Raw genomic sequence first — 27,570 nt, 5'->3', positions numbered from 1 at the left:
AAAAAAAAATCAGTGGTGTCCTCTGTTGGAACAGGGTGTTCTGAGAGTCACTTCCCCAGCCGGGAGGTGAAGGGGTCGGTCCGCCCATCCTCGCACTTCCGTGGCCAGAAATTTGTGGCCGCCCCACGTACCCTCTAGCCCCGTGGCCCACCGACCTCTATTCTTTTAATGTTTTAACTTTCTTGTAACTTTTTATTTTGATGTCACTTTAAGGAAAAGTTACAAGAAATAGTACAAGGATCGCTCACATGCCCTTCACCCAGATTTTCCGTTTATGTTTTTGCCATTTGCTCTATCACTGTCTCTCAGCCTTCTCTCTATCCACACACACATTCAGGTGTGTATATAGCATGTAATGCACATGTATATATATGTATCTGGGTTCTGCACCTGAAGCATTTATGAGTAAGTTCAAGGCCTTGTGACACTTTACCCCTAAATACTTCATTCTCTCACATAACCACAGTACATTTATCAAAATCAGAAACATTGACACAGTTATCAAATCCAGTATATTTAATATAACTCTATATTAAATAAAAGTCCAGTGGAATGAAACAGTTGGCCAGGTACAGTGACTCAGCCTGTAATCCCAGCACTGTGGGAGGCCAAGGCGGGAGGATCTCTTGAGGCCAGGAGTTCAAGACCAGCCTGACCAATATTTTGAGACCCTGTTTCTACAAAAGGGAAAATTAAGGCTGGGCACCGTGGCTCATGCCTGTAATCCTAGCACTCTGGTAGGCAAAGGCAGGAGGATCGCTTGAAACCAGGAGTTCGAGACCAGGCTGAGCAAGAGCGAGACCTCATCTCTACAAAAAATAGAAAAATGAGTTGGGTGTGGTGGCTTATGCCTGTAGTCCCAGCTACCTGGGAGGCTAAGGCAGGAGGATCCCTTGAACCCAGGAGTTCACGGCTGCAGTGAGCTGTGATACCGCCACTAGAGCTTGGGTGACAGAGTGGGACCCTGTCTCCAAAAAGAAAGAAAGAAATATAAATAAGTTAACTAAAATATTGAAGCAATGGGCCTTGCTAAAAAAAAATTTAACAATCAAAAAATAAACTTAATGTAAAAATGTTTATTAAATAAAAGGAAGAAAATTTAAATTGCCCACCATGTCACCCTGGAGGTTCACACGTGCGTACCCTTCCAGTCTTGTCTTCTGTACCTACATACGTGGAAACATGCCTGCCACATGCCTGTACACATGTCTAGGTGTTCACTTGTCTTTTGCTTACCTGAGTGTTTAACCTCCCGGCACAGCCCAGGGAGCAAGGCTCAACCCAGGTGTGGTGAGGAGTGAGTTTCCCGCAGCCTGAGGTTCTCGCAGGCCAGTTGTTACAAATATTAAATGACGTCCTACAGTCTGTGAGTCATTTCCTTTAACACATTGACTGCCACACTAGAAAAAAATATTTTTTCCCTGGGGCCACGGTGTTTTATTGAAACAAAGCGATCCTTTTTAATTTGTTATTTTTTATTGTTTTCTGTGCAAGAGTTATGTGAAACACAATCCACATTTTTAGAATTAAATTGTCAATATTAATTGTAATAATAAGAACATCAACAAGTAAGAGTTTCACCAACCAACTGCAGGGTTTTGCTTCACGCCGCCCTGGGTTCAAAACTAGCCTGAGTTAAGTACAATTCACGTGGCAGTCGATGTGTTAAAAATCGAGAGTGAGGCTGTGGGGTCTGTATACCCTATATACACCATGTGTGTTCCTACAGATGTATGGCAGTCCTCCCTGATGTGTGGGGATATGCTCCAAGACCTCCACTTGGAACATATGCCTGAAACCAAAGACAGTATGGAACCCTGTATCATGTGGTATATAATCATATAATCAATAATGCCACAGGGGACATTTTTTTTTTTTTTTTGCTTTTTAAAGACAGTCTTGCTCTGTCACCCAGGCTGGAGTGCAGTGGAGTCATCATAGCTCACTGCAACCTCAAACTCCTGGGCTGAAGCGATCCTCCTGCCTCAGCCTCCTGAGTAGCTGGGACTACAGGTGTGCGCCATCACACCCAGCTAATTTTTCTACTTTTAGTAGAGACAGGCTCTTCCTCTTGCTCACGCTGGTTTCCAACTCCTGGCCTCAAGGGATCCTCCTGCCTTGGCCTCCCAGAGTGCTGGGATTATAGGTGTGAGCCACCATGCCCAGCCCACAGGGAAAATTCTTGAATTGCTGAGGAGGTGGGCTGGGCTGGGGTGGGGTGTGGGTGGGGATTGGGAGCCACATACTGGCTCCTTGGGAATTGCACGCAGACCTGGGGTGGGCAGAGGAAGCTCGTCCTACCTGTGGATGGCGCTGTCCTCACTGTCAAGGTGTTAGCCTGAAGGCTAAGATCCCAGGGTATTCAGGGACAGACCCAAATGTCAAGTAGGACCTAGGACAGAGCAGACAGAAGACAGAAGCAAAGCAAAACAAAAGCGGTTTGGGGAAGCCCTTCCTCACAGCAGCGTGTCCTGTAAAGGCCAGGATAGGCAGTGCCCTATGCGCTAGGGCCAGGCTTGAAGCTCTGCTTGAAGCTGTCACACAATATGTAAACGATTGAGCAGGGCTGTGTCCTATCAAAGAAAAAGAAGCCAAACTCTGTAACATAATTTTAAAGAGATTTATTCTGAGCCAGATTTGAGGACCATGACCCGGAGCCACGTCCAAGAAGCCTTGAGTAAGTGGACTCGCTGTGGTTGGGTTACAGTTTCAGGGAGACAGGGGTCACAGGTAAAGTCATAAATCAATACATGGGAGGCATACCTTGGTTTGGCCCTAAAAGGTGGGTCAAAGTGGGGCTTACAGGTTATAGGTGGGTTTAAAGACTCTTTGGCTTTTAATTGGTTAAAGACATAACTTTGTCTAAAGGCTTGGAATGTTAAGATAAAGTAAGTCTGTAAATCGGAGACAAGCCACTGGACATACATTTGTTGTGTAAATTGAGGACCTGCAGGTGTGTCTTGCATAGCCTTAGGCCTGTTAATGGGTTACAAAGGATGTCCCCAGGAAGGGAGGGGCCATGATGAGGCTGGCAATTTAGTTTTAGGATAGCCCCTTGGCCAGGAGGGGGGTCCATTCAGTCACTGGTTGGTGGGGGTGGGGGGGGGCCTTAAGATTTTATTTTAGTTCACAGTTCTAATACAACTTTATGCATGCTGAAATTTGAGTTTTACATAATTTTTACATGTTATGAAATTTTTGGTTCTTTCTGAACACTCTAAAAATGTAAAACCATTCTTAACCTAACGGTCATACAAAAACAGGTGGCAAGCTGGGGCTAAGTCATTTTTGACATGCCGTGTCAGAGAGGCAGCTCTGGGCGTGACCTGTGGACCTTCCCCAGAGCAGGATCCAGGCCAAGAGGAGGGAGGACATGGAGACTGTCACAAGTGTCCACAGAAGTGGGAAGAAGGAGCTCCTGCTGGGGAGCGCCCCCCCCCCCCGCCGCCATCCTGGGCGCCGTGAGAAGCCGGCTTCGCTCTGAAGGCCGCTTGAGTGGGTACCCGGAGTTGGGGTGCACTCGGGCCGGGGCCCGGGTGTTGTCAGAACTTCTGAAAGATTGTTTTCAATATAATCTGCAGCAGGAAGAGACAACACAAAAGCCTCAGAATTGGAGCTGCTCTCCCCAGGAATTAAAGAAATGGGGTGTCTTTCTTAGGCTCGTTCCTTTCTTATGTGGATTTTTAATACCACGGATAAATGTTTTTTCATATGCACACATGTACCTCCACCGGCCTAGCTGCTTACGTAGTATGAAACCAGGAATACACTAGATCAGTTGTTTCTCGGGTTTTCGCTCTCACAACATCTGCTCTGAACCAGTTTCTCATATCCTAAGTAGCTTTCACAAATGTGATCTTGTTGCCTGATTATATCATAATTCAGTCTTCCTGGATACTTAGGTTGTTTCCAAGTTCTAAACATTAACAAAGAATGTCCTTGAGTGTCTCATTGACAACACCCAAGTGCCATTCCAAGGGGTAGAATTACTGGGTCAGTGGGTTTGGATGCACTTTGCCACACTGAGCCCCAGACATGTTGGGCAAATTCAGGCTCCCAACAGCAGAACCCCGGGGAGCTCAGGGCACTCATTTTTCTTTTCTTTTCTTTCTTTTTTTTTTTTTTTGAGGCAGAGTCTTGTTCTGTCATCCTGGCTGGAGGACAGTGGTGTCAGCCTAGCTCACACAGCAACCTCAAACTCCTGGGCTCAAGTGATCCTCCCACCTCGGTCTCCCACAGTGCTAGGATTACAGGCCACCGCACTCATCGGGCCTTTGCTTTTATTCCTAGACACGGACAGGCCAACACTTTCTCCACCTGTCTCCCCGCCCCAGGTAGCCACGTGCAGATCCCCCGTGTGCCCAGGACCAGACCCCCCACAGATCAGCCGGGGCTGCTCCAGAGGGAGGTGAAGTGTGTAGGAAGCAAGTGCAGCATTCAACCCCGGCATCAGCACCCAGGGGTCCCCCAGCCTGCTGGATGCCAAAGTACCATGGGCTGGCCCCTTTGTGCAGCGCTGCCCACCATCCCTGCTTGTGTCTAAGGACTGGGACGGGAGCCCCACTGTCCACCGTGAGGGGGGCTGCTGGGCGGCTGGGAAGGGACAAGGCCCCACCTGCGTGAGCACGTCGTCCTTCTGGGTCAGATTCTCAATGATTTCAAAGTGATCCACATTGCGGAGCTCTTCAAACGAGGCTTTCCACCCCCCTCGGCGCAGGGTCTGGGCAGGAGAAACGTGGGAAGGGGAAGGGTGAGGCTGCAGGAGGGGAGGCTGGGGCCCTCCTCACCAGGCCCGGCCTGCTCAGGAGCTCAGTAAGTATTTGTTGAATGAACGACTGATAGTCTTCGGGTCCACTTGGGTGAAGGCAAGAAGTTAATGAGAAGATCACATGACCCTTGACCTCCAGCTGCAAACTGGGTGCTGGGAGTACCTGATAAAACTCCCTGGACTGTCGCTGGAATTCGGGGGAGTCGTGCTGGCCCACGATCACCAGCACATGGCAGGTGGGATCCGACGGCTGCGTCAGGGCCGTCAACAGCTGGGGGCTGTTCCTCTGAGCATCCTCTCTGGTGTGAGGGGTGGTAGGAGTCAGGGCAGGGGAGCAGCCAGGCTCCAGGTGAGCTGGGGCTGGGGTGGGTGGGGGACTCACAGTGTCAAGTGGAGAGGGGCGTTCTGCGAGGTGCACAGGATGGGCTCCAGGTCGTAGACCCCACTCACCAGGAAAAAGCCTGGGAAGGGGAAGAACAGTCCCATGGCCAGGCTCAGGTGGAGCGAGACAGGCAGCCCACCCTCCAGGCCAGAGGGGCAAACCTGGAGAGGGGCAAGAGGAAGCAGAGAAGGCCCTGCTCGCAGGGCTCAAAACCCTCATGGTCAAGCTACTCCCAGCTGTGGGGATTTGGAACAACTGGTCCAAACCCTCAGGCCCGTCTGGAGGGTGAAGGCCGCCCAGCCAGGCTGCAGTCCCCGTGGGAACCTTTGAGGTTGGGCGTGACTCCAAGCTTGGTCCAGTCGGCCAGGAGCATCATGGCGGCCAGCTGGGCCCCTGCTGAGTGTCCACACAGGTAAATTCCCCTGCAATGGGTCAGCAAACAGCTGCATTTGCATTAAGTTTCCCCAAAGTGTCAGGCTAGTACCGAGAGGTCCCACTTTGCCTTCTGCTTCACAGGCCAGTGGGGCAGTGTGGCTGCGTCCAGTGGGCATGGTCCTCCCACCCAGCATGGTCCAGCAAGCAGGAAACATGCAGCAACACCCACTCATTGCACGGGTACCGCTTCTGCACAAAGGCGGTGCTCCGCGCCACCTGGTCTACCATCCGGTCCAGGTTGCCTGCACAGAGAGCACGAGCCAGGTTGGGGGCTCCCTCCGCATCAAAGCCCACCTGCCCTCGGACCTTCAGCAACCACCCCTGTTACCTCTGGGGGCAATATCATAAGCCACTGTCACCACGGCCACTCCTTGTGCTGTCAGGGGCTCCACCATGAAGGCAGATTCGTCTTTACTGCAGAAAGAGACAGAGATGGGACAGCTGGAGGCAGCTTGACCACTGTGCTTCTTCCCCGTGTCCTGGGCACGCCACATGCCCGACGTTCGGCCATGCAGAGTGTGGCCTCTCTCACTGCAAGCGCACGTCCTGGGAGAACTCTGCTCGGTCACTCTGGCTTTTCCCTTGACTGGACAGTGGGCTGGACGTGCTTCTCACTGTGGGGACTGGGTTGAATTGTGTCCCCCAAAAAGACAAGTCCAAGTCTCAACCCCCAGAACTTATGAATGTGACTGTGTTTGGAAATAGGGTCTTTGCAGACGGCATTAAGAATCTTGAGGTGAGATCATCCTGGATTAGGGTGGGCCCTGAATCCAACGACTGGTGTCCTTGTAAGAAAAAAGAAGGGGGATTTCAGGCACAGAAACTCAGAGGGCAGCTGTGGATGGAGCAGACTGCAGGGTTGCAGCCGCAGGCCAGCGAGCACCTGGGCCAGCGGAAGCTCAGGGAGGCAGGAAGGGCCCTGCTGAGACCTTCGGAGGGCGCCCGGCCCTGCCCACCCCTTGGTGTCTGGCATCTGGCCTCCAGGATGTGGGAGGACACGCTTCTGTTGAAGCTGCCAGTGTGTCGTGTCGCAGTTTGTTGCAGCGGCTGCAGGAGACCAACCCAGCTGGGAAAGAACAATCTCCTTTTTGCTCCAGGATCCGAATGCCCCACTCACCTTCCACACTGCCAGTATCCTCCGTGGACAAACACGAAGATAGGCAAGGCTGTAAAACCAAGGGGGTGCGTGGGTGGGGCTGGCCCCCGAGCCCTGCGGCAGAACCCCCAGCCCCTGCGCTGACCTTCAGGTGCCTCGTGGGGAAGGTAGATGTCCAGTGTCTCCCCTTTGGCATCTCCGTAGGGGACGTGCAGCAGGCTCCTCCCGGTGGCCCGGGCCCTCCTGGTGGCTGTCTCGGAAACAGACACGTCACTGTCAGCACAAGCTCAAGCGGCGGCAATTTCTGATTCTGCTGGGGTAGAGCCCTTTTGGCTGAAAGCTTGGGTTGACAAGTCAGCTTCAGCTGTGAGCACCTCCCAGGAAAGAGGACTCCCCAGTCCTGGAGTCTGTCTCCGAGGGAACCGGGTTCTGGGAGAGACCTGCCAGCGCCTTGTTACCACGTGCTTATGGTCTGCACTTCGCTGTGCTGTGCGCTCTAGGAAGCACGAATGTTCCCAAATATTTAGAAAAATGATCTTCTAGGGAAACAGGATAGAAACTCACTTGAAACCAACAAAGAATGGAGCAATATGAATATATAATGAGTGCCGCAATGGAAGAGCTCAGAGCAATGCGGACATTGGCTGCGGCCCAGGTGGGGAGAAAGGACGAGGGCGCCGCGAGGGAAACAGGTGTGGAGGCGGGAGCAGCGCTGCTCATGTTTGAGTACGGAAGTGCCCTCCAGATGTTCCCCGACATCACCAAACCCAGGCAGATGAGCTCCTCCAACGCTGGGCCGGAGACAGTGTAGACTCTAAACTCTTCGGGAGGGCAACTTGGAAATATGCAACAAAGCCCCCAAGTCCTTATCTGCATTTATTATAAGGAAATAATCAGAAATATTGCCAAGGGTTTGTTTTAGGGATGCTCGCAGCAATGCTGTGTGTAAGAGCAACAGCGCTGGACACAGCCCACGTGACCTGGAACGGCCCCGTCACTACGGTACGGGGCACCCTCCCTCTGTGCTTTCCATCCGGGCATTCATCGTTCTTGACAGACACTCCTGTCCCCCACCATCACTGGAGCAAACTCTGCGAGGACAAGGGCTTTGTTTTGCCCACCTCTGTACACCCAGGACTGGATACACAGTAAGCATTTGAAAGAAAACTGTGTAAAAAGAAAAGGAAATTGTGTAATGAACCTGTACTTCAGTAAGCAAGGCTGGGTCAACTGAATATCCAAATGAAAAGAAAACGTTCTTGACCCCTACCTCAGCCCACACAGAGAGCCACTCCAGACCGGACCAGAAAGCTTTTAGAAAAGAAAACAGGAGATCTCCGTCACCTCCCAGTCAGCAAGGACTGCATGAGCAGGACTGCAAACGTGCTGATCAAAAAGGAAAAACGGGAGTATTTCGTTATGTAAAGTGTCAAAACGGGTCCCACAAATACCACATGGCATGAGCTGAAGATAAATTCTGAATCAATCTGGCCAGGCGCGGTGGCTCACGCCTGTCATCCTAGCACTCTGGGAGGCCGAGGCTGGAGGATCACGTGAGGCCGGGAGTTCGAGACCAGCCTGAGCAAGAGCAAGACCACCGTCTCTACTAAAAATAGAAATAATTAGCCAGGAATTACTAAAAATAGAAAAAATTAGCCAGGCATGGTGGTGCACACCTGTAGTCCCAGCTACTCGGGAGGCTGAGGCAGGAGGATTGTTTGAGTCCAGGAGTTTGAGGTTGCTGTGAGCTAGGCTGACGCCACTGCACTCTAGCCGGGCAACAGAACCAGACTCTATCTCAAAAAAAAAAAAATTCTGAATTTGACTGGGTGTGGGGTGGCAGCCAGCAGGTCAGGGGCAGATGCAGCATCTTTCTGAGTAACTTCCCTCTGCTCCCCCAGACTGCAGCTGGGCACAGCGACATTCATCACGGGGTGGGGGACACACAGAATCTGGAAAGGTCTGTTGCTGCAGCATCACCAGTTATGGACTGAACTGTGTCTGCCTCCCACCCCAAATTCCTGTCCTAACCCTGGTACCTCAGAACATGACCTTATTTAGAGATAGGGTTGTCGCAGATGTAATTAGTTAAGATAGTCATTAGAGTGGACCCGTAACCTAATATGGCTGGTGTCCTAATAAAATGAAGAAATTTGGACACACACACACACACACACACACACACACACACACACACGCACACACAGGAATAGGAGCTACCAGGATCTCAGAGGTTGAGGTCTTCCCTGGCGCCCTAAGAGGGAGCGCCGCCCTGCCAACACCTGATTTTGCACTTTTGGCCTCCAGCAGTATACGAGAATTCTCTAACACTTCTAGGACTCTGTAAAATTTTTTAAAAAATAAAACTAAATTAAAAAAACCCAGCACTGTGAGAGAATCCCTTTCCGTTGCTGAAGCTGCCCAGTTTGTGGTGCTTTGTTATGGCAGCCCCAGCAAACTGATAACCACCCCCCTTTTCTTCTCGGAGTGCACAACATTGTTCTGGAAGGCCGCACCCACTTCAGGGGGTGTTGGCAGATACAAGACTCTCTGGCTCTTGAGACAAATCTCCATCGGGGGGCCCCTGACCAGAATGTTGGCTTCCACCCCCTTCCCTGCAGCCCACCCCCACCTGGACTGAAGAAGGACACGCTGATAAAATGATCCCCAAGAGATGTTAGTAAGTGGGGCGCTGTCAGGGGACCCTTGGGGTGCTGGGTTGATCTCCCCAAGATACACAGTCCAGCTCCTAGCAGACACCTGCAACTTGGGGTCCCCGACCTCAGTGGCCACCGGGGGCCTCCAAAAACTATGCTTCCCTCAGGTAGGGGATTGATTCTGCAACTCCAGAGGGGTGAATGGTAGGAGGGGAGTAAGCATCAGACTGAGAGCTCACAGAAGTGGTGTTTGCGCCAGCGTGCACGAACTGTCACGGTGGCTGTCTGCACTCCAGCTGCACTGCCCAAAGCCAGGAGAAGTCAAAGTGACGGCAGATGCCAAGTTTCCCTGAGTCTGCCTTCCCAGGACACCAAAGCGGTTGCAAAACCAGTTTTGCCAGCACCAAGCACGTTAGCAGCCCCTGCCTTCAGAGGGGCTCTGAGTGAACCGATAAGGAGCTCTTTGTGTACTGATAAGGACAGGTCTCCAAGAAATACTAAGTGAAACAGGGTGGCAATGCCTTTACCATGCTGCCGTCTGGATTAAAGGGAGGGGAGCGTGTCCTTGTCAACAGCAGCCGCCTTGGAGGGGTGGGAGACGCTGGGCGGATGAAGAGGGCAGGGAACGCTTCAATGATACGCTTTTGTGTATTTTTTAACCGTGTAAACATATTATTTCTTCAAGAGAAAGTGGCATTCACTTATTTTTTAATCAGTGCTCAATTATTATATTATAGCTCATGACTTTCACAGGTGAAATTCCTCTAAACCTTTAAACATAGTTACAAAATAGGATTAAGTTCTAATAAACACTTCAAAGTATAATCACAGGTCAGTGTGGTGGTGGCTCAGGGCTTGGGTGGCCTGGGTGGGGAACCGCCTGAGGCCAGGAGCTGGAGACCAGCCTGGCCACACAGCAAGACCCGGTCTCTACAGTAAGTAAGAAGAAACTAGAATCACATACTGGATTCACTAAACAGAATCTTGTGGCTCTAATCAATTAAAACGTACCCACTTGGAAATGGCTTGATTGTGCTCAGGGTGTCCTGTGCATGAGGACGCACAGACAGCTTCTCTTTATTTCCTCTTTCCCAGTTACTCGATCCTCTGTTCATGGCTGCATGTTAATTTATTCAACCAGCCACTCTGGTTGTTCTGGACAAACACCCTGGGGTCACTGAAGACCCCGCTCTTTCTCAAACTACATCTGATCCCCGAGAAGTCCTGTTGGCTTTTATCCTGAATCCAGAGTCTCCTTCCCACCCTGGCTGGACCTCCCTTCACCTGTCCCCTGGAAGGCAGGGACCACCACCCTCCCCATGGCTGTCCCTGCCTCTACCTAGACTCCCTACAGCCACAGCGCCAGCGAGTTACAACGTGCTCAAACCCCTCCCGGGCCCTGTCTGAGTCAGCTCAGGCTGCCATAACAAAATACCACAGCCTGGGTGGCTCTAATGACCAGAAATCTATTTTCTCACAGTTCTGGAGACTAGAGAGCTAGTGTCTGGTGACGGCCGTTCCCTCGCCTTGCAGACTCGCAACCCATCCTTCGCTGAAGGCGTCTGGGCTGTCTCCAAGGCCACGAAATCACAAGCAACCCTGCCGTGAATAGCCTTGTGCATCCATTACTGCACCGTGAGCAAGCGTCTGTAGGAAGTGCTCTCAGGAGCGGCATTCTGGGTCAAAAGGTAGATGCATTCGTCATTTTGAGGCCATTGCCAACTGCCCTCCCTGAGGGTTTGCCAACAACCCTGCCCTGGCACATCGTGAAGGTGCCTGAGCCACACATTCTCGCAGGAACAGGGTAACCCGAAGGTAGTGATTTAATTAACACAAGAGTTCTCAAAGCATATGAACAGATTGTGTTAATGTGCTAAAAACTAAGAAAAGATCATGAAATTTATGTTCTAAATTGAATAGCAATTAAACCAGGCAGCTGTAGGAGTTCATTAGCACGTATAAATCTCCCCAGATATTAAAAACCTTTACTGACCCTGAGAAAGGTAAATCGCCTCTCTCTAGGAGGTGGCTCAGCGGGCAGCGGGTGGGAGGGCAGCTGGGGTGCAGAAACAGAAATGAGGTGACCTGTGGCCTCCCTCCAGAGTGTGACTCCTGCTAGCCCCCCGGGCCCTGAACACAAGGGCAGGAACACAGGAGGGCTTCAACGAGAAGCCCCAGAATAAACCTTATGGCAAACTTCCTTTCTCATTAAAGCAAAAATTGGGTTTCTATTATTCACAACCCAAAGCCTCCAAATTCTTACAGATAAAAACTCCAGGTCCTGAGAAGCAGTTTCCATGGGCCTGACCTGAGCATTGTGTTAGAGCTGTTAGGGGAAGTGGAGGCCAGAACCCCTGAGAGTAACCCAAGTATGGACCAGGGAGGCCAGGCAGATGGTCACAGAAGGCTGAAGCCCCAGGGTTTATTACCCCATCTGGTTTCAGAGGTAATCACTCCCAGTTTCCCAATTCGTTTAGGAAACAATTATTTACATAAGCATCAGCCACGGGCCTGCACTGCTCCAGATGTTCGAGATAGAGCGGTGACTAAAATAGTCCAGAATCCCTACTGTGCGCAGCTGGGTGCTTAGTGAGGGCGACAGGCCCTGAGAGATAGGATCAGGTAGGGCCATGGAAGACTGGGAAGGAGATGCTGGGCAGAGACCGGAGCCACCCTTGAGCAAGGAGGCCTCGGGGATCTCACCTCTCCCCGGGCAGAAGGGAGTGCCTTTGGCCTGAGCGTCTGCCAGGCCCCGGGGCCAAGCTGGACAGGCTGGGCGCCAGCTCAGGGCGGAGGGGAAGGTCTGGGGCTCAAGTCACAGTGAGTTCTTAGCCAAATCCCTGAGAACCAAAGTGAGAAAAGCGGAGTGTTCCGGGAGAAGGGGAGGAGCGCAGCAGAGGCTGGGAGGCAAGGGCTGCGGGACCAGGGGCAGGGGTCCGAGAAGACAGAGGCCTGGCCCCCAACAGCCAAAGTAGGGAACGACCCAGTGTCCGTGGGGTGAACAAAGTGTGGAACACGGCTTGGTCACAGGAAGGAGTGAAGCACTGACACGTGCCACAGGAAGGAGGAGCCTCGAAAACCCCGAGCCAGAGACGCCAGACACAGGCCACCCCGGCATAAGGATGGCATGGTCCCACTTACAGGACAGGCAAACCCGCGGGACTGAAAGCAAAGGGATCGTGGGGGGAGAGGGAGCGCCCGCGCATGAACGTGGGGTTTCCTCTGGGAGTGATGAAAATGTCCTGTAACTCGCTAGTGGCGACGGCTGCACAGCGCTGTCAATGTACGAAATGCTCCTGAATTTCCAAATGGTTAAAATGGTAAATCTTAAGTTATGAGTATTTTACTACGGTAAAAAAAAAAAAAAATGGGGTTTGTATTTCCTACGCCTTCCTTTCCTTCCTTTCGTTTTTCTAAAGAGATGCAACACGCCAAGGCAGGAAAAGTCTGGGGAGACCCGAGTCTGTCAATCATGAGGCCACGCCCACCACACCGGCGATTGGCTGTCCCGGGGAGGGGCGGGGCCTGAGCACGGGCATTCAGGGCCGTCGGCTCCCGGATCTCGGTGACCCGCGGGGGTCTCCCGTCCCGGGCGCCCTGCGGTTCGGGGACAGCGGGTCAGTTTATCCAGGGCCTCCCTAGAATGGCCCCAAGCCCCCACTTCCCACTGCGGGACAGGGGTCGCGGCGCGACACCAGCATCCCCGCGGCCCAGACCTGCCGGTGTGTCGCGAACCGGAGCTCGCCAAGCAACGTGATGAGCACCAAATAGTCTGAGAACGCGGTAGAAAATAACGCGTCGCCCATCAAGAAGAGTTTTGTGCAACCTTTTTAACGTATGCATGTGTATTAAAATAGCATGTAAACTACTTTTTAAATTGTGGTAAAATATACATAAAATTTACTATCTTAACCATTTTTAAGTGTACAGTTCAGTGGCATTAGGCACATTCGCATTATTGTGTGAACAACTCCAGAACCTTTTTCGTCTTGTAAGACTGAAACTGTCCCCATTCAACAATAACTCCCCATTCCTCCTGGCCTGCAGCCCCTGGCAACCATCCTACTTCCTGTCCTTATAAGTCTGACTCTTCCAGGAGCCTCATTTAAATGGAATCATACAGTGTTTGTCCTTTTGCATCTCAAAAAAATATATAAACTGCATTTCGTGTATTGTAAAGTGTATGTTTAGTAAAGGTCACGGTGAAACACATTTAAAAGCTATTGGTGTAGGAAATAGTTCTTAACACCACCCTTTGCTGGCTTCCTCCTGCTGTCTGTCCACTCAACAGCAATTAGACTCTGTCCCCCATGTCCCTGCCAAGGGAGGCCAGGCTTTGGTGGGGGATGAAGGGAGTCAGTGAAGAGAACATCCCCTGCTGCAAGCTAACACATCAACGTTTTAAGGATGAACGCAAATCAAAAATAAGAAAAAGATTTGCTTCTCTCTGGTACAAAAAAGGAATGGCATTTATATCCCCTCCCTTTTCTTAGAGCATTTATTTTAGGAAAGTTATTATTGTAAATCTTTTCTCTGCTTCTTTGAGAGGGACGTAAATATTTTTAAAAGCTAAATAAGTCTCTGGCCAGTTTTGCAGTCTAGGAATGTCTTTCTCAAGGACCTGGGGCCATTCTGAAATGCAATTCTCAAAGAAGATAACTTCAGATTCCGTGGGAGGGTAGGAGCAAAATTAATGCCAAAAAATCCACGATGAACAAAATATAAAAATTTTAAGCAGAGACAGGCTCCAACCTGGCACGTGCTTTACTTGCCTCACCCTAACCCCTGCCCTGTCGGGCTTGCAATCTTCATCTGTGAAACGGGCCAGTTGTCCTTGCAGCAGCCCCTGTCTGCCAGGGCTGCAGTGAAAGGAAGGCAGGCAAAAGCTGGTTAAATCACAGCACTCCCCGGCCTACCGAGATTACTAAACAGTGTTTCTGAGCACACAGGCAGCACACTCTTAGCTCCTGCTTTTTACATCGCCCTCCCTTTCTCAATGGGGTCAGCTTTTTTATCCCTCAAAACAATTAAGGTCGGCAAACAGGTTTCCTTCAAAATCATGTATGTTTCACCACATGAGCTTCCATCTCTATTAGGCAAATGGAGATGTATTTGGCACAGAGTTGGGCACAGCAAGGAACCCTTATCTATTGGGACAAGGGGGATGGTGGAATGTGCTGGAAGAAATCCCCAACAAGTCTGTTCCTCCTCCTGTGTTATCTCTGTTTAGAAAACCACTAATCCCAGGAGCCCAGGCAGCTGCCTCTGAAAGCCTGGTCCAGCCTGCTGAAGCACAGCAGACTCGCCAACACCCAGTGTTCCTGACTGAGCAAACACAGGCTGGCTGTGTACATAACCACGCTTCTTCCTTGGGGCCTGCTGCCCAACCCAGCACAAACACTTCCCCAAGTGTTCAAATCGTGGTGCAGCACTCTGCAGACACAGGGCAGAGATGAAAATTTTCCTTAAGATTTTACTAGTTTATGGGTTCCCAAGCCCTGATTTTATTAAAAAAAACAAAGGCTTCATTGCTTTTTATAAATGGCAACAGCATTCCACATCAGCAGTGGAGGGGGAATCTTCCTTTTTCCACTTTACCTTCCTATGAAACCATGGCATATGGCCTCATGGGCCTGGGTATGGTTGGCTGAGTAAGAGGGGAGGTCGAGCATGGTCAACCCAGCCCTGGACTCTACCCAGGCCTCCCCTGCTCCATTGGTCCCTGCATTGAAGGGCCCTGGGCACCCACCCATGAGCAGGGGAAGCTTACAAAGCACCTGGTGGCTGGGAAACGGTCCTCAAGGCTCAGGTGGTGCAGCACCTCCTCCCTCCCCAAAGCATTCTGAACCACTGCCACATGCACCCATGCCACCCAACTCGGCCACAGAGAGGTTACACTAGTACCCTCGATTCCTATCTGTGAGTGAGTCCTCAAGGCTTCCTCTGCTCCCAGTCGGATGACCCATCTGCTCGGGGAGTATTGATTCTCCAACTCCTGTAGGACACAGACACAGGCTCTGTAAGACCTTCATTCTCAACACAAGAGTGTGCCTCACCCCTGCACATGCCTGGATGTTCCTCTCTGCCTTTAGAAGTCCCCTCCCCAGTATCCCAGGCTCCTGAACACGCCCTCAGCTTCCTTCAATTCACTCCAACCTCTAGCCTGGCAATCGCTCCCCACCTTCCTCCCGCAGGGTGCCCCATTAGCTGCCTCAGACACAACATTAAAGATGCCCTCACATCCATGGTCTAGAGGTACCCCAGCAACAGCTGTGCCTTTAACCAGCCAACCGCCTTAAGAGGAGCGAAGGTTCCATAAATGTGTCCAGTTAATGCCATCGAGTGGGCACCACTCCTACTGCAGCTAGGACCATAGAAGGCCAGCCGGCTGGGGTGGCCACTGCAAAGAAGGAGCTCATCTTCCTGGAGGGGGTGCAATTCTGACTGCAGGAGGACCCAGCACAGTCAAAGGCACAAAAGTGAGGGGGAAGGAATCAAAGGTCAGTTTGCAAATGCTGAAGCAGTCTGGTAAGACTGGGAAGCTGAGGCTGGAGGAGGGAGGGCCGTGGATGTCAGGCCAATATGTTCAGCCTTAATGCAGAAAGTAACAAGGAACAGAGTTTGGGAGAAAGGCCTCAAAGCCCACATCATGGGAAAACTGAAGACAGGGGGCCTCCTGGAAAGGCCTGAGGCCAAACACCATCACTTCCTGGTGTTTTATCCTGGGCAAGTTAGGTAGTCTCTAGGACTCAGTACCCTTATTGGTAGAATGGACATAATGGCCGCCTCACAAAGTTACAGAGATAAGGGACAGAGAAGGGAAGCGAACACCCAAGTGTGGCTTGCCTCCTCGGCCAGTTGAACAGGGCTCTTGGTCAGAGGTCCTTGGATCTGCACAATCTATACCTGTGAAGTTTATTATCCGTAGGATGCTTACAGCCACACCTGACCTACTCCGTGACTGCTACTGTCATCTTTATTCCCATTATTTATGATAATGATAACGCAGTCGGTTTCTGAGAGTCCCCTGATCGTATAGGCAAGTGTGTGTGTGTGTGTGTGTGTGTGTGTGTGTGTGTGTGTTTGAGAGAGAGAGAGAGAGAGAGAGAGGGACAGAGAGGGACAGAGAGAGAGGGAGAGAGAGGGAGAGGAGAGAGACAGAATATGATTTCTGGGGGCAGGATCTATAGCTTTCGCCAGATTTTCAGATGTGTCCACGACTGGTAAAAGAACCACTGCCTAAAATGCAGGAACACTAGTTAGGAAATTATAATCGAATGATAATCAAAACAAGTGCCAGGTACCGTACCATGTACTCTGCGTCATTTCCAAAACAGACCTGAACACATTGCATAAGCTCAGCTCAAGATCGGAAACTTTGGCCTCTAACCTCCTGTGGGCCTGTGGATATTAACCAGGACTTCCATGTTCTCTATCCTTAAAATCGGGCTAACAAAAATCTGCCTGCGGCGAGAAGCAAAATAGATCACGGTGCTCAAGCACTGGCGACCTGGCACACAGTAGGCGCTCAACGTGCCCCAAGGAGTAATCTAGAAGACTGCTGAGTTTCCTTCTTGGAATTCCAATGTAATCACTGAGCCGATGACAGTAATCAGCTCCCAGGTCACCAATGAGTGGAGCTCGCGGCCCAGCCCCCCGCCCCTCCCTGCAGCCCGCCTACCTCTGCAGTCATGCTCTTCCAGGGAGCCTCGGGCCCGCGGCCCGCCCCGCGCACGTCCATCACGCGGTCCAGCCAGCGGCGCGCGTCCAGGCACTTTATCCTCGGCGGGTGAGGCGGGGCTCAGACCAGGCCCCGCCTCGGGCCACGCCCACTCCCGGAGCCCGTCCGGTCCTAGCGCGTTAACCCGCCCTCTCCTGTGGGCGGGACCAATATCCCGCCGCGCCCGCTGATTGGCCCTGAGCGGCGGCTCGCGATTGGCCAACGTTCGGTGCTTAAAGGCCGGCAGCGCGGGAAAATGCGATCCCCTGGGGCTCAGACAGGAGGGTCTCGGGTCCTGCGTGCTTCGCGGAGGTGCCATGAGCTGCATCAGCCTGCCTGCCGTGCTGCCCGGCTCCCCGAGCAAGACCCGGGGACAGATCCAGGTGCGCGAGCCGGGCGGGGCCGGGCCGGGGGGGCTGGGGATGCGGGGCCGGGCGGTGGCCCGTGCCCGGTGTCTGTGCGGAGCGGGCCCCGAAGTGACATCTTCTCTCCTAGGTGATTCTCGGGCCCATGTTCTCAGGAAAAAGGTAACGGCTTCTTGGGGTGGGGCTGGGCCACCTCCTCTCCAGGGATCCCCGCCCTCCTCCCTGCCTGCTGCCCATCTCGGAAGAGATGCCCCTCCGCGCAGCCAGGCCCTGCCCGGGGTACTCCTCCCCCTGGAATCCGGTCCCGGAGGAAGCCCCGCCCAGGTCGAACCCTCCTCCGGTCGTAGACACGCGGTACCGCCCCAGCTGGTCACGCCCCCACCCTGGGCCGGGCATGCCTGTACACCCCCTTTCAGTGTGACAGTCTCCTTACGTGGCCGAGAACCACTCCCTGACTGAGGCGGGGCTGGTGAGCCCCCTGAATAAACCCCGTACCCCAAACCCCTTTCTCAGGAGGTGAGGCTCGGGTTGGACTTCTTGGACCCAGAAACAAGGGCTTTGGATGTTGCTCACAAAAGCCTTGTGAGATTAATTCAGAAAAGCTCTGAGCTCTTTGAACAATTCTGTGATGAGATTACCTTGGAATGCGATCTGCAGGCACCCTCTGCATGTGACCTTTGCCTCTGGCCACCTTCCCCATCGTATCCCTGAAAAACTTACTCCTCCCACCCTTCCTGGGACCATCTGAGGGCCATTCCTGGCCACCCTCCCCAAACCCATTCCGGGGAGTATTATACGCAGCACACTGTGCCTGGCTGCCTCTCCGCGCTTTGGGGTTGGGCAGCTTGTGCCCTGTGGTCTTCCTCGTCCTCGATCCTGTGGTGGGCCTCACCAGACCCTCTACTCTTGCAGCTCGGAGCTGATGAGACGGGTCCGTCGCTTCCAGATTGCTCAGTACAAGTGCCTGGTCATCAAATATGCCAAAGACACTCGCTACAGCAGCAGCTTCTGCACACATGACCGGTCAGTCCTTGCCCCTTTGGTCCTCTCCAGGCACAGGACACACGGTCAGAGCTCTCTTTAGTGGGGTGGTAGACAGTGCTGATGCCTGGCACTGAACAGTTCAAATCAGCAAACTTTCCAGCGTGCCTGGCAAGGCAGCTGAGGACCCTGCTGTTCACAGGGCTCTAGCCCAGTGGTTCTCACCCAGGGGCGATTTTGCCACCCAGAGTCCATCTGACAGTATCTGGAGACATTTCTAGTTGTCACAACTAGAGGAGGAGGGGACTCTACTGGCCTTTAATGGGTAGAGCTCAGGGGTGATGCTGCTAACCATCTTGCAGTGCACAGGGCAGACCCCACAACAAAGAATGATCCGGCCCCAGATGTCAGTAGTGCCTGCCGGCGGGGAGAAACTCTGCTCTAGAGTTTATCCTATACAGAGGCTGCAAAGTGGTTTTGTTTGGCGTGCACGTTGATTTTTTTTTTATTTTGAGACAGTCTCGTTCTGTCGCCCTGGCTAGAGTGAAGAGGCGTCATCATAGCTCACTGCAACCTCAAATTTAGGATTAAATCTGAGTTCTGCCCATGTGTCACAGCTTATCTCCAACACAGGCTGCAGAGGCCGGCGGGCTGGCGGCATGGACACGGCGCCAGAGACACTGCCCTTGCGGAAGCCACAGCTGGCTTGCTGCCTGTCCTCTCTCTGGCTTTCTCCATCTGGGGAGGGAAGAGGGGACTTAAAACACATGAAATATTGTTTCATTCTCTTCCCAAATCTTGAAGTAGGATTATAGCAAGATAATAACTACGCAGTAGTTGTAAAGTATTTTTTTTTTTTTATAAATACAGCCACAAACTGCTGAGGTTTCAGGAAACTGCCTGTTGCTCTGAAGGCTAGTTCAGAAGAGCAAGCAAAAATGGGAACAAAAGAAAACAACATTGTAGGAAAACACAGAAGCTATTTAGAAAGGTTTAGAAAGGCAGAGGACAGAGCACAGCATTCCTCTTCAGAAAAGGCCCTGGGCGTGTGACCATAATCCCAGCTACTTGGGAGGCTGAGGTGGGAGCATTGCTTGAGACCAGGAGTTTGAGACCAACCTGGGCAACATAGTGAGACCCTCAAGTGTTAAAAAACAAAAAAGGCCCTGGGCCGGGCTTGGTGGCTCATGCCTGTAATCCCAGCACTATGGGAGGCCGAGGCGGGTGGATCGTTTGAGCTCAGGAGTTCGAGACCAGCCTGAGCAAGAGCGAGACCCCCGTCTCTACTAAAAATAGAAAGAAATGATTTGGACAGCTAAAAATATATATAGAAAAAATTAGCCGGGCATGGTGGCTCATGCCTGTAGTCCCAGCTACTCACGAGGCTGAGGCAGGAGGATCGCTTGAGCCCAGGAGTTTGAGGTTGCTGTGAGCTAGGCTGACGCCACGGCACTCACTCTGCTAGGCTGACGCCACGGCACTCACTCTAGCCTGGGCAACAGAGTGAGACTCTGTCTCAACAAAAAAAAAAAAAAAAAAAGGCCCTGGCTATGGGGATACAGTGGGGTTCAAAGTGTCATTTAATGGCACTGAACATTCTTACACACCACCTCTCACCTTCAACCTCTGCTGGGTAGGATTCTCCCTGCAGGCCGGGGGGCCCTATGACAGCAGACCCACATTCAAGTCCTGAAATCACACTAATTGCATCCTGGCTTTGCCAGTTAGTAGCTGTATGATCTTGGAGAAATCCTTTAATCTGCTGGGGGAGCCAAACAGGAATTCTTCTAGGTCATTGTTCTGCCTGTTGGGGCTCCAGGCTTATCTCTGCTGGGGCAGGGCTCCCATGGTCTGGAATCTGGTATTAAATGGACTGCCCAGGGCCAGCCCCCTCCGAGTCTCGCTCTGTCTCCTGGGCTGGAGTGCAGTGGCTTCATCACAGCTCCCTGCAGCCTCAAACTCGTGGGCTCAAGCCATCCTCCTGCCTCAGCCTCCGGGCAGCTGGGCTGGGTGGGGCTTTCTTTGATTCTGGACATTTTTGCCTGCATGGACCCCTTCCTCCATTAAAAAATTTTTTTTAATTCTATTTTTATCACAGCATTAATATAAAGACAAATATAATGCAGATCAAGTTATACTTACTTATTCTTCTGAATTTTAGAAGAAATGAAAGCATTTTGCTGGCTCCTAACGGCATCACCGGCCCTGGGCGCTGTGCCCGATAAGGAAGTAGGCCTTTTCTGTCCCCGTGTCCGCTTTGTCTGGACAGAAACATAGCAGAGTTTTTGAGTCTCTGTTGAGCTTTATATTGGACATTGCTAATTTCTAGTCTGAAGCATCAAGTGCAATAGCTTGTATTAAATAACTGGTTTTCTGAACAAGGGCCTTTGTTCTCCCCACGCCCTTTCCGTAGGCGCTAGCCTCTCAAAGCGCTGCTGTTCCCGGCCCCCATGCTGGTGTCTGGTCTCCCGGTCCCCCTTGCTCACGCTCTGGCTTCCTCCTCCCAGGAACACCATGGAGGCGCTGCCAGCCTGCCTGCTCCGGGATGTGGCCCAGGAGGCCCTGGGCGTGGCTGTCATAGGCATCGATGAAGGACAGTTTGTAAGTTGGCCTGGCCTGGCCTGGCCTTGTTCTTCCTATGAGCTCCTCCCTGTCCCTGCTTTCCCCCTGCTGGTTTGGAAGTTTTCCATTCTATTTCAGATCTTTTAGTAAAAGTAACAAGGTTAAGTTGCTTCAACCAGTGTCTGAACCCTCTTTGAATTCCCCTTGCTGCTTTCCATGTTATTGTCATATAGGATATATTTTACGTTTTTTTAGAAAAAAATATGTACAGTGGAAAAACAGAGATTTCTCAGGCCTGGTGCATAGGGGGTGTTTTGTTTGGTTCATTGTTGCTTTTGCTTGTTCCATATGGGTTATTTGGAAGCTTTGCCAATCTTTGCACGAAAATGTGTTCATTGTGTCTTCCAGTTTAAGCTGGTAGCAGATGTTAGGTTGAGCTGGTTACTTTGAAAAGTAAGGGGAAGGCTGCTATCAGTCCAGTGGTTACTCCCTGGGCAGATAATCGGTCTATTCTCAGAACAGTGTATCCAGGGGAGATTTTGCTTTTATTTATCCTGTTTTGTATTTGGTGGGTCTTTTCATTTCTGGGAAGGAAATTAAGCAATTATCACTTCAAATGTCTCTCCTCATCCCTCTGTGTACTATTTTCCAAAGTGTGTTCAATAACTCTATTTCTATATCTTCTACTCTAATTCAGAATACTCATTTTTGTTTAACAATTTACTGTTTTTTTTTTTAATTTATCCTATTCCTTCCATTAGTTTTCCAAAAATCTTGTTTCAGCCTTTTCCAGCTAACTCTTTCCATTTCTTTATGAGCACATTCTCTGGTTGAGTTTGTTGGTTGTCTTTTGTGGTCTTAATTTCTCTCCTGTGCTTTGGAGTTTTTTGTTTTTGCCAGTTTATCAAAACTAAAACCCACTCTCGAAGGGGCTTAGCTCACTTAACCCCTCAGGCAGTTTTAGGGTTGCCCCTGGCACACTGGGGAGGGCAAGAAGAGCTGCCATAACAAAAAACACCCCAAATTGCAGTAGCTTAACATGGTAGAAATTGTTTTAGAAATAATTGTCAAATAAAGAGTGAATACATTCCAGGTATACAGTGTGATGATTTGATACAAGTATACAACACAATGGGGATTTATTCCTTGCTCACCTACTGCTACGTGGTTCCACGGCAGTTGACGGGCAGCCCGGCCGAGAGGCTCACCACCACCGTTAGCACATGGCATCGGTGATCACCCTGGGTGGCTGCTCCAGATGGCAGGAGGGGACAGACGTGGTGGATCCCCTGGGTGTGAGGTTGTCATGAGCTAGGCTGGAAATTGTACACATCACCTCTGCTGACCCGAAGACTGGAACTTGGGCACATGGCCCCCCAACTGTACATTTAGTCTAGCTCCACACCCTGGAGGAAGAAGAAATCTGTTTGGTGAGTGGTTAGGAATCTCCACCTGCCCTGCCTCCCAGTACAGAATCAGGCGCTCCGACTGTAATATCCTACAGGGACGGAACAGGTCCTGTCCCCCGGGGCCAGTCCTGCCTTTCTGGCCCTGTTCTTGCCCAACATTCTCGATGAATCACAGCCCCAACTCCATCCCCACGGGGAGGCTGATGGGTCCCCTGCACCGTGCGGGGTGTCTCTGGGGAGATGGGCTCCAGGCCAGCCGGCAGCTGACACCTGCCCCCCGCTGTGGGTGCCCGTTCCATTTCGGATCCTCAGAGGTGTGCTCCTGGGCACCCCTGCGTCTGCACACACTGTTCCCAACAGTGAGCCCAGGCTGGGAATGAGGTCACAGCTCTTCCCTTTCTCTTCCAAACTGTGGCCTCCGAATGGATGCGGGATACTGCATCACCGCTTGGGGCATGGCCCTCTCGGAGCGCGGCGGCTCCGACTGTGGGCGGGCGCTCCCTTCAGACCTGCTGCTGCGAGTTGGCCCACAGCTCTGCTCTCCTGGCATTGCGTAAACCTCGTTCGCAGAGGCCGACCCGGACATCCCAGGCAGGGACCTTTCTCTTCTTACTCCTCGTTGGTTGATGTCCAAATGCCCCAGGAACAAGTGAACCAAGTCCTGTTCCCCATTGTAACCTGTAGGAGGGATTTATTTGTCTACTTCCTCCCTGGCAAGCAAACATAACCTGAGTTCATTCGGCGAGTGTTTATTATACCCACTGTGCAAACATCACCGTTCTCCCCATTCTGCCCTGGCCTCTGCCGGCCTTATTCTCGACCAGGTCAGAGTCTTCCTGTTGCTCCTAACACGGGGCCCAGCAAAAGGACTGCCCCTACCCCGCTTTACCCTCTGCGTGGACAGTGAACGAAGCCAAGCTTTGCCCGCGTTCTGGGTCTGCAGGGAAGGAAAGGCTTTTCACAGAGCAGTCGCCGTGCCCTTGGGTCGGAGCTTCAGTGCTTACTCGTGCCCCTGGGCAAGGCACAGCAGCACTCGCCCTTGCGCTGCTTTGTAGGAATTGTTGGCATCGGGAAGCGATTCATCTGGAGATCCCGCGGCCACAGGCTGAGGGCGCTGGGCCCCGGGGTCTGCCCCACGTACGTGTTCTTTAACCAGCTACATAGCACGGTGGTGGCAACAGTGGAAGCTATGATTTTTTAAAAACAGTTTTTTTGTGTTTTATTTCTGTTTTACTACACAAGTAATACAGGTTGAGTATCCCTTATCCAAAATGCTTGGGACCTGAAATGTTTAGGATTTCAGATTTTCTCAGGTCTTGGAACACTTGCATGTATATAATGATATCTTAGGGATGGGACCCAAGTCTAAACACAGAATTCATGTATGTTGTATATACACCTTATACACATGGTCTGAAGGTAATTTTATACAACGTTTAATAATTTTGTGCATGAACTAAAGTTCTGACTGACCCGTCACATGAGGTCAGGTGTGGAATTTTCCACTTGTCTTGTGTTGGTCGTGCTCAGAAAATTTCAGATTTTAGAGCATTTGGGATTAGGGATGTTCAACCAGTAACAGAAGTTAGGACTACACATAAGAAAAAAAAGTCCGTAATTTGCCACAAAGTCTTCTAGAGACCACCAGGAATTCCCCTCACTTGGGTTTATTCCTCGGGGCACCATGGGGAGGGTGAGATGGGGCTCCGAGGACTTGGCTGCTGCGGCCGTTCTGCGGAGGGTGCGCGAGGCTGGCTGTGCTGTCGGGCAGGCGTCCTGGGCAAGGTGATTCGTACCTTAAGCCGTATCCGCGGGGAGGGCAGGTGAGAACCAGGCTGTCGCTGCAGTCAGCAGCAGCAGCTCCTCGGCCAGGAGCGGGGGGTGTTCGCTGCTTTGTGGCTCGGACACTGCCGTATTTTTGTCTGTGCTCAGACGTGATTGTGGAGGGGTCTCGTTTTCGTCTTGACTCCTGGTCACAGAATGGCCTTGCCTGATGCTGGTCCCCCGTGACATTGAGGACATCCCGTCAAGCCAGGGCCCACCCTGAGTGCCAGGCCAGCCGCTGGCTGCTGGGGCTGCTCTCTGCTCTTTCTCCCCTCCCAGAAAAACAACAAAACCCCCATAACATGTTGGCTTAGATCCTTCTAATCTTTATACGTGTATTTTTTTAATAGATCAGGCGCCTATCACACGCTGTGACTATTTTTCCATGTCCACAAATACCCATCCCCACGAATACACCATTTCTTGTCCACGCTTCCTTGTCTGTGGCGTTTAGACACACAGACGTCTGACGCTGCTGCCTGATGCACGGGGACGCACCTGCTGAATGGAATGGCTAGGCCAGGGGGGCAGTCTCTTTCATTGAGTCAGTTTTTCAACCTCGTACCGTACGGCAGCAACATCCTAGGTACTGGGGGTGAAAACCAGAGCCCCCGCCCTCGAGCGTACACTCTAGCTAGGGGAGAAAGTATGTGTCAGGTGGTGACAACTGCTATACATTAGAGGAAAAGGCAGAGTGAGGGGCACACAGTTAAGGTGGGGGGATGCTTCATGGGCCTGGGGCCAGCAGGAATCTGGGTGCCACAAGCAGGGGCCCGAGGCAGGAACGAGCCTGTGGGAGCCAGTGAGGTGGAGAGGTAGCCAGGGCCCGGTGCCCGGGAAAGATGTGGGCTTAACCCTGGGGGAGACCCAGAGGGCAGTGGTGGGACCAGCAAGGCCAACACCTTTTCCCACATTTTATCAGCTACTTATATTTATTTCTCCCTCTGCAAATTGCCTGTTTCGGGCTTCCACTCATTTTTCTCTTAGTTTATCTTTTTTCTAGTAGACATGGGAGCATTAGAGTCGCTCCAGGCTAATCTGAGTGGCTGGAGTTGTCGGACCCGGCAGCATCTTCTCTGAGGCCCCAGGAGCTGCTCAGGGAGACGCTCACGCTCTTCCTCCACCCGCTCTCCCCAGTTCCCCGACATCGTGGACTTCTGTGAGACCATGGCCAATGCCGGGAAGATCGTGATCGTGGCTGCACTGGACGGGACCTTCCAGAGGAAGGTAAGGGGTCTCATCCAGGTCTTGGGGTGGGATCGGAGGGAGGAAGGGGCTTCTCGGTGGGTGCAGGGACGTGCACAGAGACACCAGCCCAGCACGCCCTTCCCCGTCTCAACTCAGCGCTCCCTGGGTGACCTGGGCTCGCCACTAAGGGGCATAGCCGAGCTGCTCAATCCAGGCCTTGCCCAAGCCCAGGGACTCCCTGGTCTGCTCAGGAGTGAGTCTGTCCAGACCAGGTGCCATCTGCCGTGGCAGGTGCTTTGAGCTGGCAAAGGGACAGAGCAGGGCTTGGTGCTCTTTGGGGGACCAAAGTCAAAGCAAGCTTTCCTGGCTTCAGTGCTTGTGAATCAGAGGGTTTAAAAGAGAAACCCACCCGGCTGTCTTTCCGCGGGAGTGCAGGCTTTCGGGGCCATCCTGAACCTGGTGCCCCTGGCCGAGAGCGTGGTGAAGCTGACCGCGGTGTGCATGGAGTGCTTCCGGGAAGCCGCCTACACCAAGAGGCTGGGCACGGAGAAAGAGGTAGCTCCACCTGCCTTCTCCCCGCGGGGCGGGCAGGGGCACAGCTCTGCCTCCTTCCAAGTCCAGGCCCTTCACGTCCTTTCTGTGTCCCTGTGGCCAGGTTGAGGTGATCGGTGGAGCAGATAAGTACCACTCCGTGTGTCGCCTCTGCTACTTCAAGGCCTCGGGCCAGCCCGCTGGGCCAGACAACAAAGAGAACTGCCCAGTGCTGGGAAGGCCGGGGGAGGCGGCTGCAGCGGCCACCAGGAAGCTCTTTGCCCCTCAGCAGATCCTGCAGTGCAGCCCTGTCAACTGAGACGGGCCACCTGCTCCCCCTCCTGCTGCCACCTAGCGGACGCCTGCGCCCAGCCTGCTGTGTGGCCCGCTAGGGAGGAAGTCAGGGAGGGCTACCGTGCCTGGGGGACTTTCTGAGGCTGCCCCACACGTCACATGTCCCTCCTTGCCTGCCCACCGGCCCTGTCTTGGTTCCCTTGCTGGCGCTGGGATGATCCGCCCCAGGCTGGAGCTGGCCTACGGCTGGCCCGGGGTCTGTCTGCTGCACACCCACCCCTCCTCCTCTGGGGTGCGGAGCAGAGCCACATGCTGCTGTGACATCAGCGCTGCTGGCTTCTTCCCCCTTTGTGGCTTTCACTGTTGAGTTTCTGTTCTCCCTGGGAAGCCTGGGCACCTGCACTTTGAGCCTCAGCCCTCTGCAGGGCCGGCTCGAGCCCTCCTGCTCCCCTTGGGCTCAAAGCACTTCCTACACTCTGCTGGTGGCTTTCTCCAGAACTGCAGCACCTTCCACCTTGGTGGCACTGTCCCTGCTGGGGGCAGGGCCCGTGCTTCTGCTGTAGTGTGTGGAATTAGTAATATTAAAATTCACTAGCTGGTGAAAGCACATTTAACTTGGGTTTCCCCGGGTCTCATTTTGGACGGCTCAGATGTGATTTGGGTGGGGATTATTTTCCAGATCTTTCTGTAGTACTAGTGATCTCTTAACCACCACCCCTTTTAACTGAGAAAGGATCGTGGAGTGCGTCCTAAGAGGAACGCTCACCTACCTTCCTGTCTGGGGCAAGGCTGGATCGAGGACGCTGCTGTCCCGCTGCCAGCTGGGGCTGCGAGGTCAGGTTTTGTTTGTGAAACAGACACTTGATAGTTGAGGAGCCGAGAAGATGCAGCTCAGCTGTGCCTCGGGAGATGGGCGGTTGGCAGCTGTTGGCAGCTCGCTTGGAGGTAGGAATCCACGGGGGCGGGCGGTGCTGAGACCAGGTGCCTGCCCATGTGTTCCCAGATGGCCTCCCCGCCACTCTTCTTGGCAACACCCCCATTGCTAGTGATCTGCCCCAGGCCACAGCTGTGGGGTCTCTTGCAGCAGTAAGGCCTGTAATTCCTGGAGTTGGGTCCTATTGGCTCGCACTCAGGATTTTGAAACTATGAGGGCCCACTGTTGACAGCTCCCTCTGCCATTGCTCAAAAGGGGAAGCTAGAGTTGCTTCAGGGGCCCTGGCCTCTCCCACCAGAGACTGGCTGGCGCGCTTGGGTGGGCTGGGCGGCCAAGCCCTCAACACCACGGCCTGGGAAGGGCCCCAGACCCCGGAAGTGCTGCACCCGGGAGGAAAGTGGAAACCTGGCACCCCCGGGGTACC

At 52.6% G+C, this 27,570-nt stretch overlaps 2 protein-coding genes and 1 long non-coding RNA gene across 4 annotated transcripts; 1 reads left to right on the top strand and 2 right to left on the bottom strand.

The window, feature by feature from the left end:
- Nucleotides 1-2,884: 2,884 nt before the first annotated feature.
- AFMID (arylformamidase) lies at nt 2,885-17,142 on the bottom strand. Of its 2 annotated transcripts, XM_045569566.1 has the most exons (11): nt 17,020-17,113; nt 15,243-15,333; nt 6,827-6,931; nt 6,703-6,751; nt 5,914-5,999; nt 5,755-5,827; nt 5,475-5,572; nt 5,151-5,229; nt 4,932-5,067; nt 4,616-4,720; nt 2,885-3,575 (listed from the first exon to the last, which is right to left on the bottom strand). In XM_045569566.1, exons 1-11 carry the CDS (start codon nt 17,077-17,079, stop codon nt 3,543-3,545), a joined length of 915 nt encoding a protein of 304 aa, XP_045425522.1. In that variant the 5' UTR covers nt 17,080-17,113; the 3' UTR covers nt 2,885-3,542. The 2 variants fall into 2 exon arrangements, with proteins under 2 accessions (XP_045425522.1, XP_045425523.1); XM_045569567.1 differs by lacking the exons at nt 2,885-3,575; nt 4,932-5,067 and having other exon boundaries at nt 4,642-4,720; nt 17,020-17,142.
- A 190-nt stretch (nt 17,143-17,332) lies between these two features.
- TK1 (thymidine kinase 1) lies at nt 17,333-26,826 on the top strand. Its single transcript, XM_045569574.1, has 7 exons — nt 17,333-17,441; nt 17,554-17,585; nt 18,336-18,446; nt 20,912-21,005; nt 25,337-25,426; nt 25,823-25,942; nt 26,043-26,826. The coding sequence occupies exons 1-7, from the start codon at nt 17,376-17,378 to the stop codon at nt 26,235-26,237; spliced, it is 708 nt and encodes a 235-aa protein (XP_045425530.1). The 5' UTR covers nt 17,333-17,375; the 3' UTR covers nt 26,238-26,826.
- Nucleotides 18,913-23,596, bottom strand: LOC123650644. Its single transcript, XR_006739449.1, has 3 exons — nt 22,121-23,596; nt 20,547-20,665; nt 18,913-19,142 (listed from the first exon to the last, which is right to left on the bottom strand). It is a non-coding gene; the product is annotated as an uncharacterized LOC123650644 (long non-coding RNA).
- Nucleotides 26,827-27,570: the final 744 nt, after the last annotated feature.

This window comes from Lemur catta, chromosome 15, assembly GCF_020740605.2.
Source record: "Lemur catta isolate mLemCat1 chromosome 15, mLemCat1.pri, whole genome shotgun sequence".
In the NCBI taxonomy this organism is placed as follows: Eukaryota; Metazoa; Chordata; class Mammalia; order Primates; family Lemuridae; genus Lemur; species Lemur catta.
This window is presented reverse-complemented; position numbering and strand designations above follow the sequence as displayed.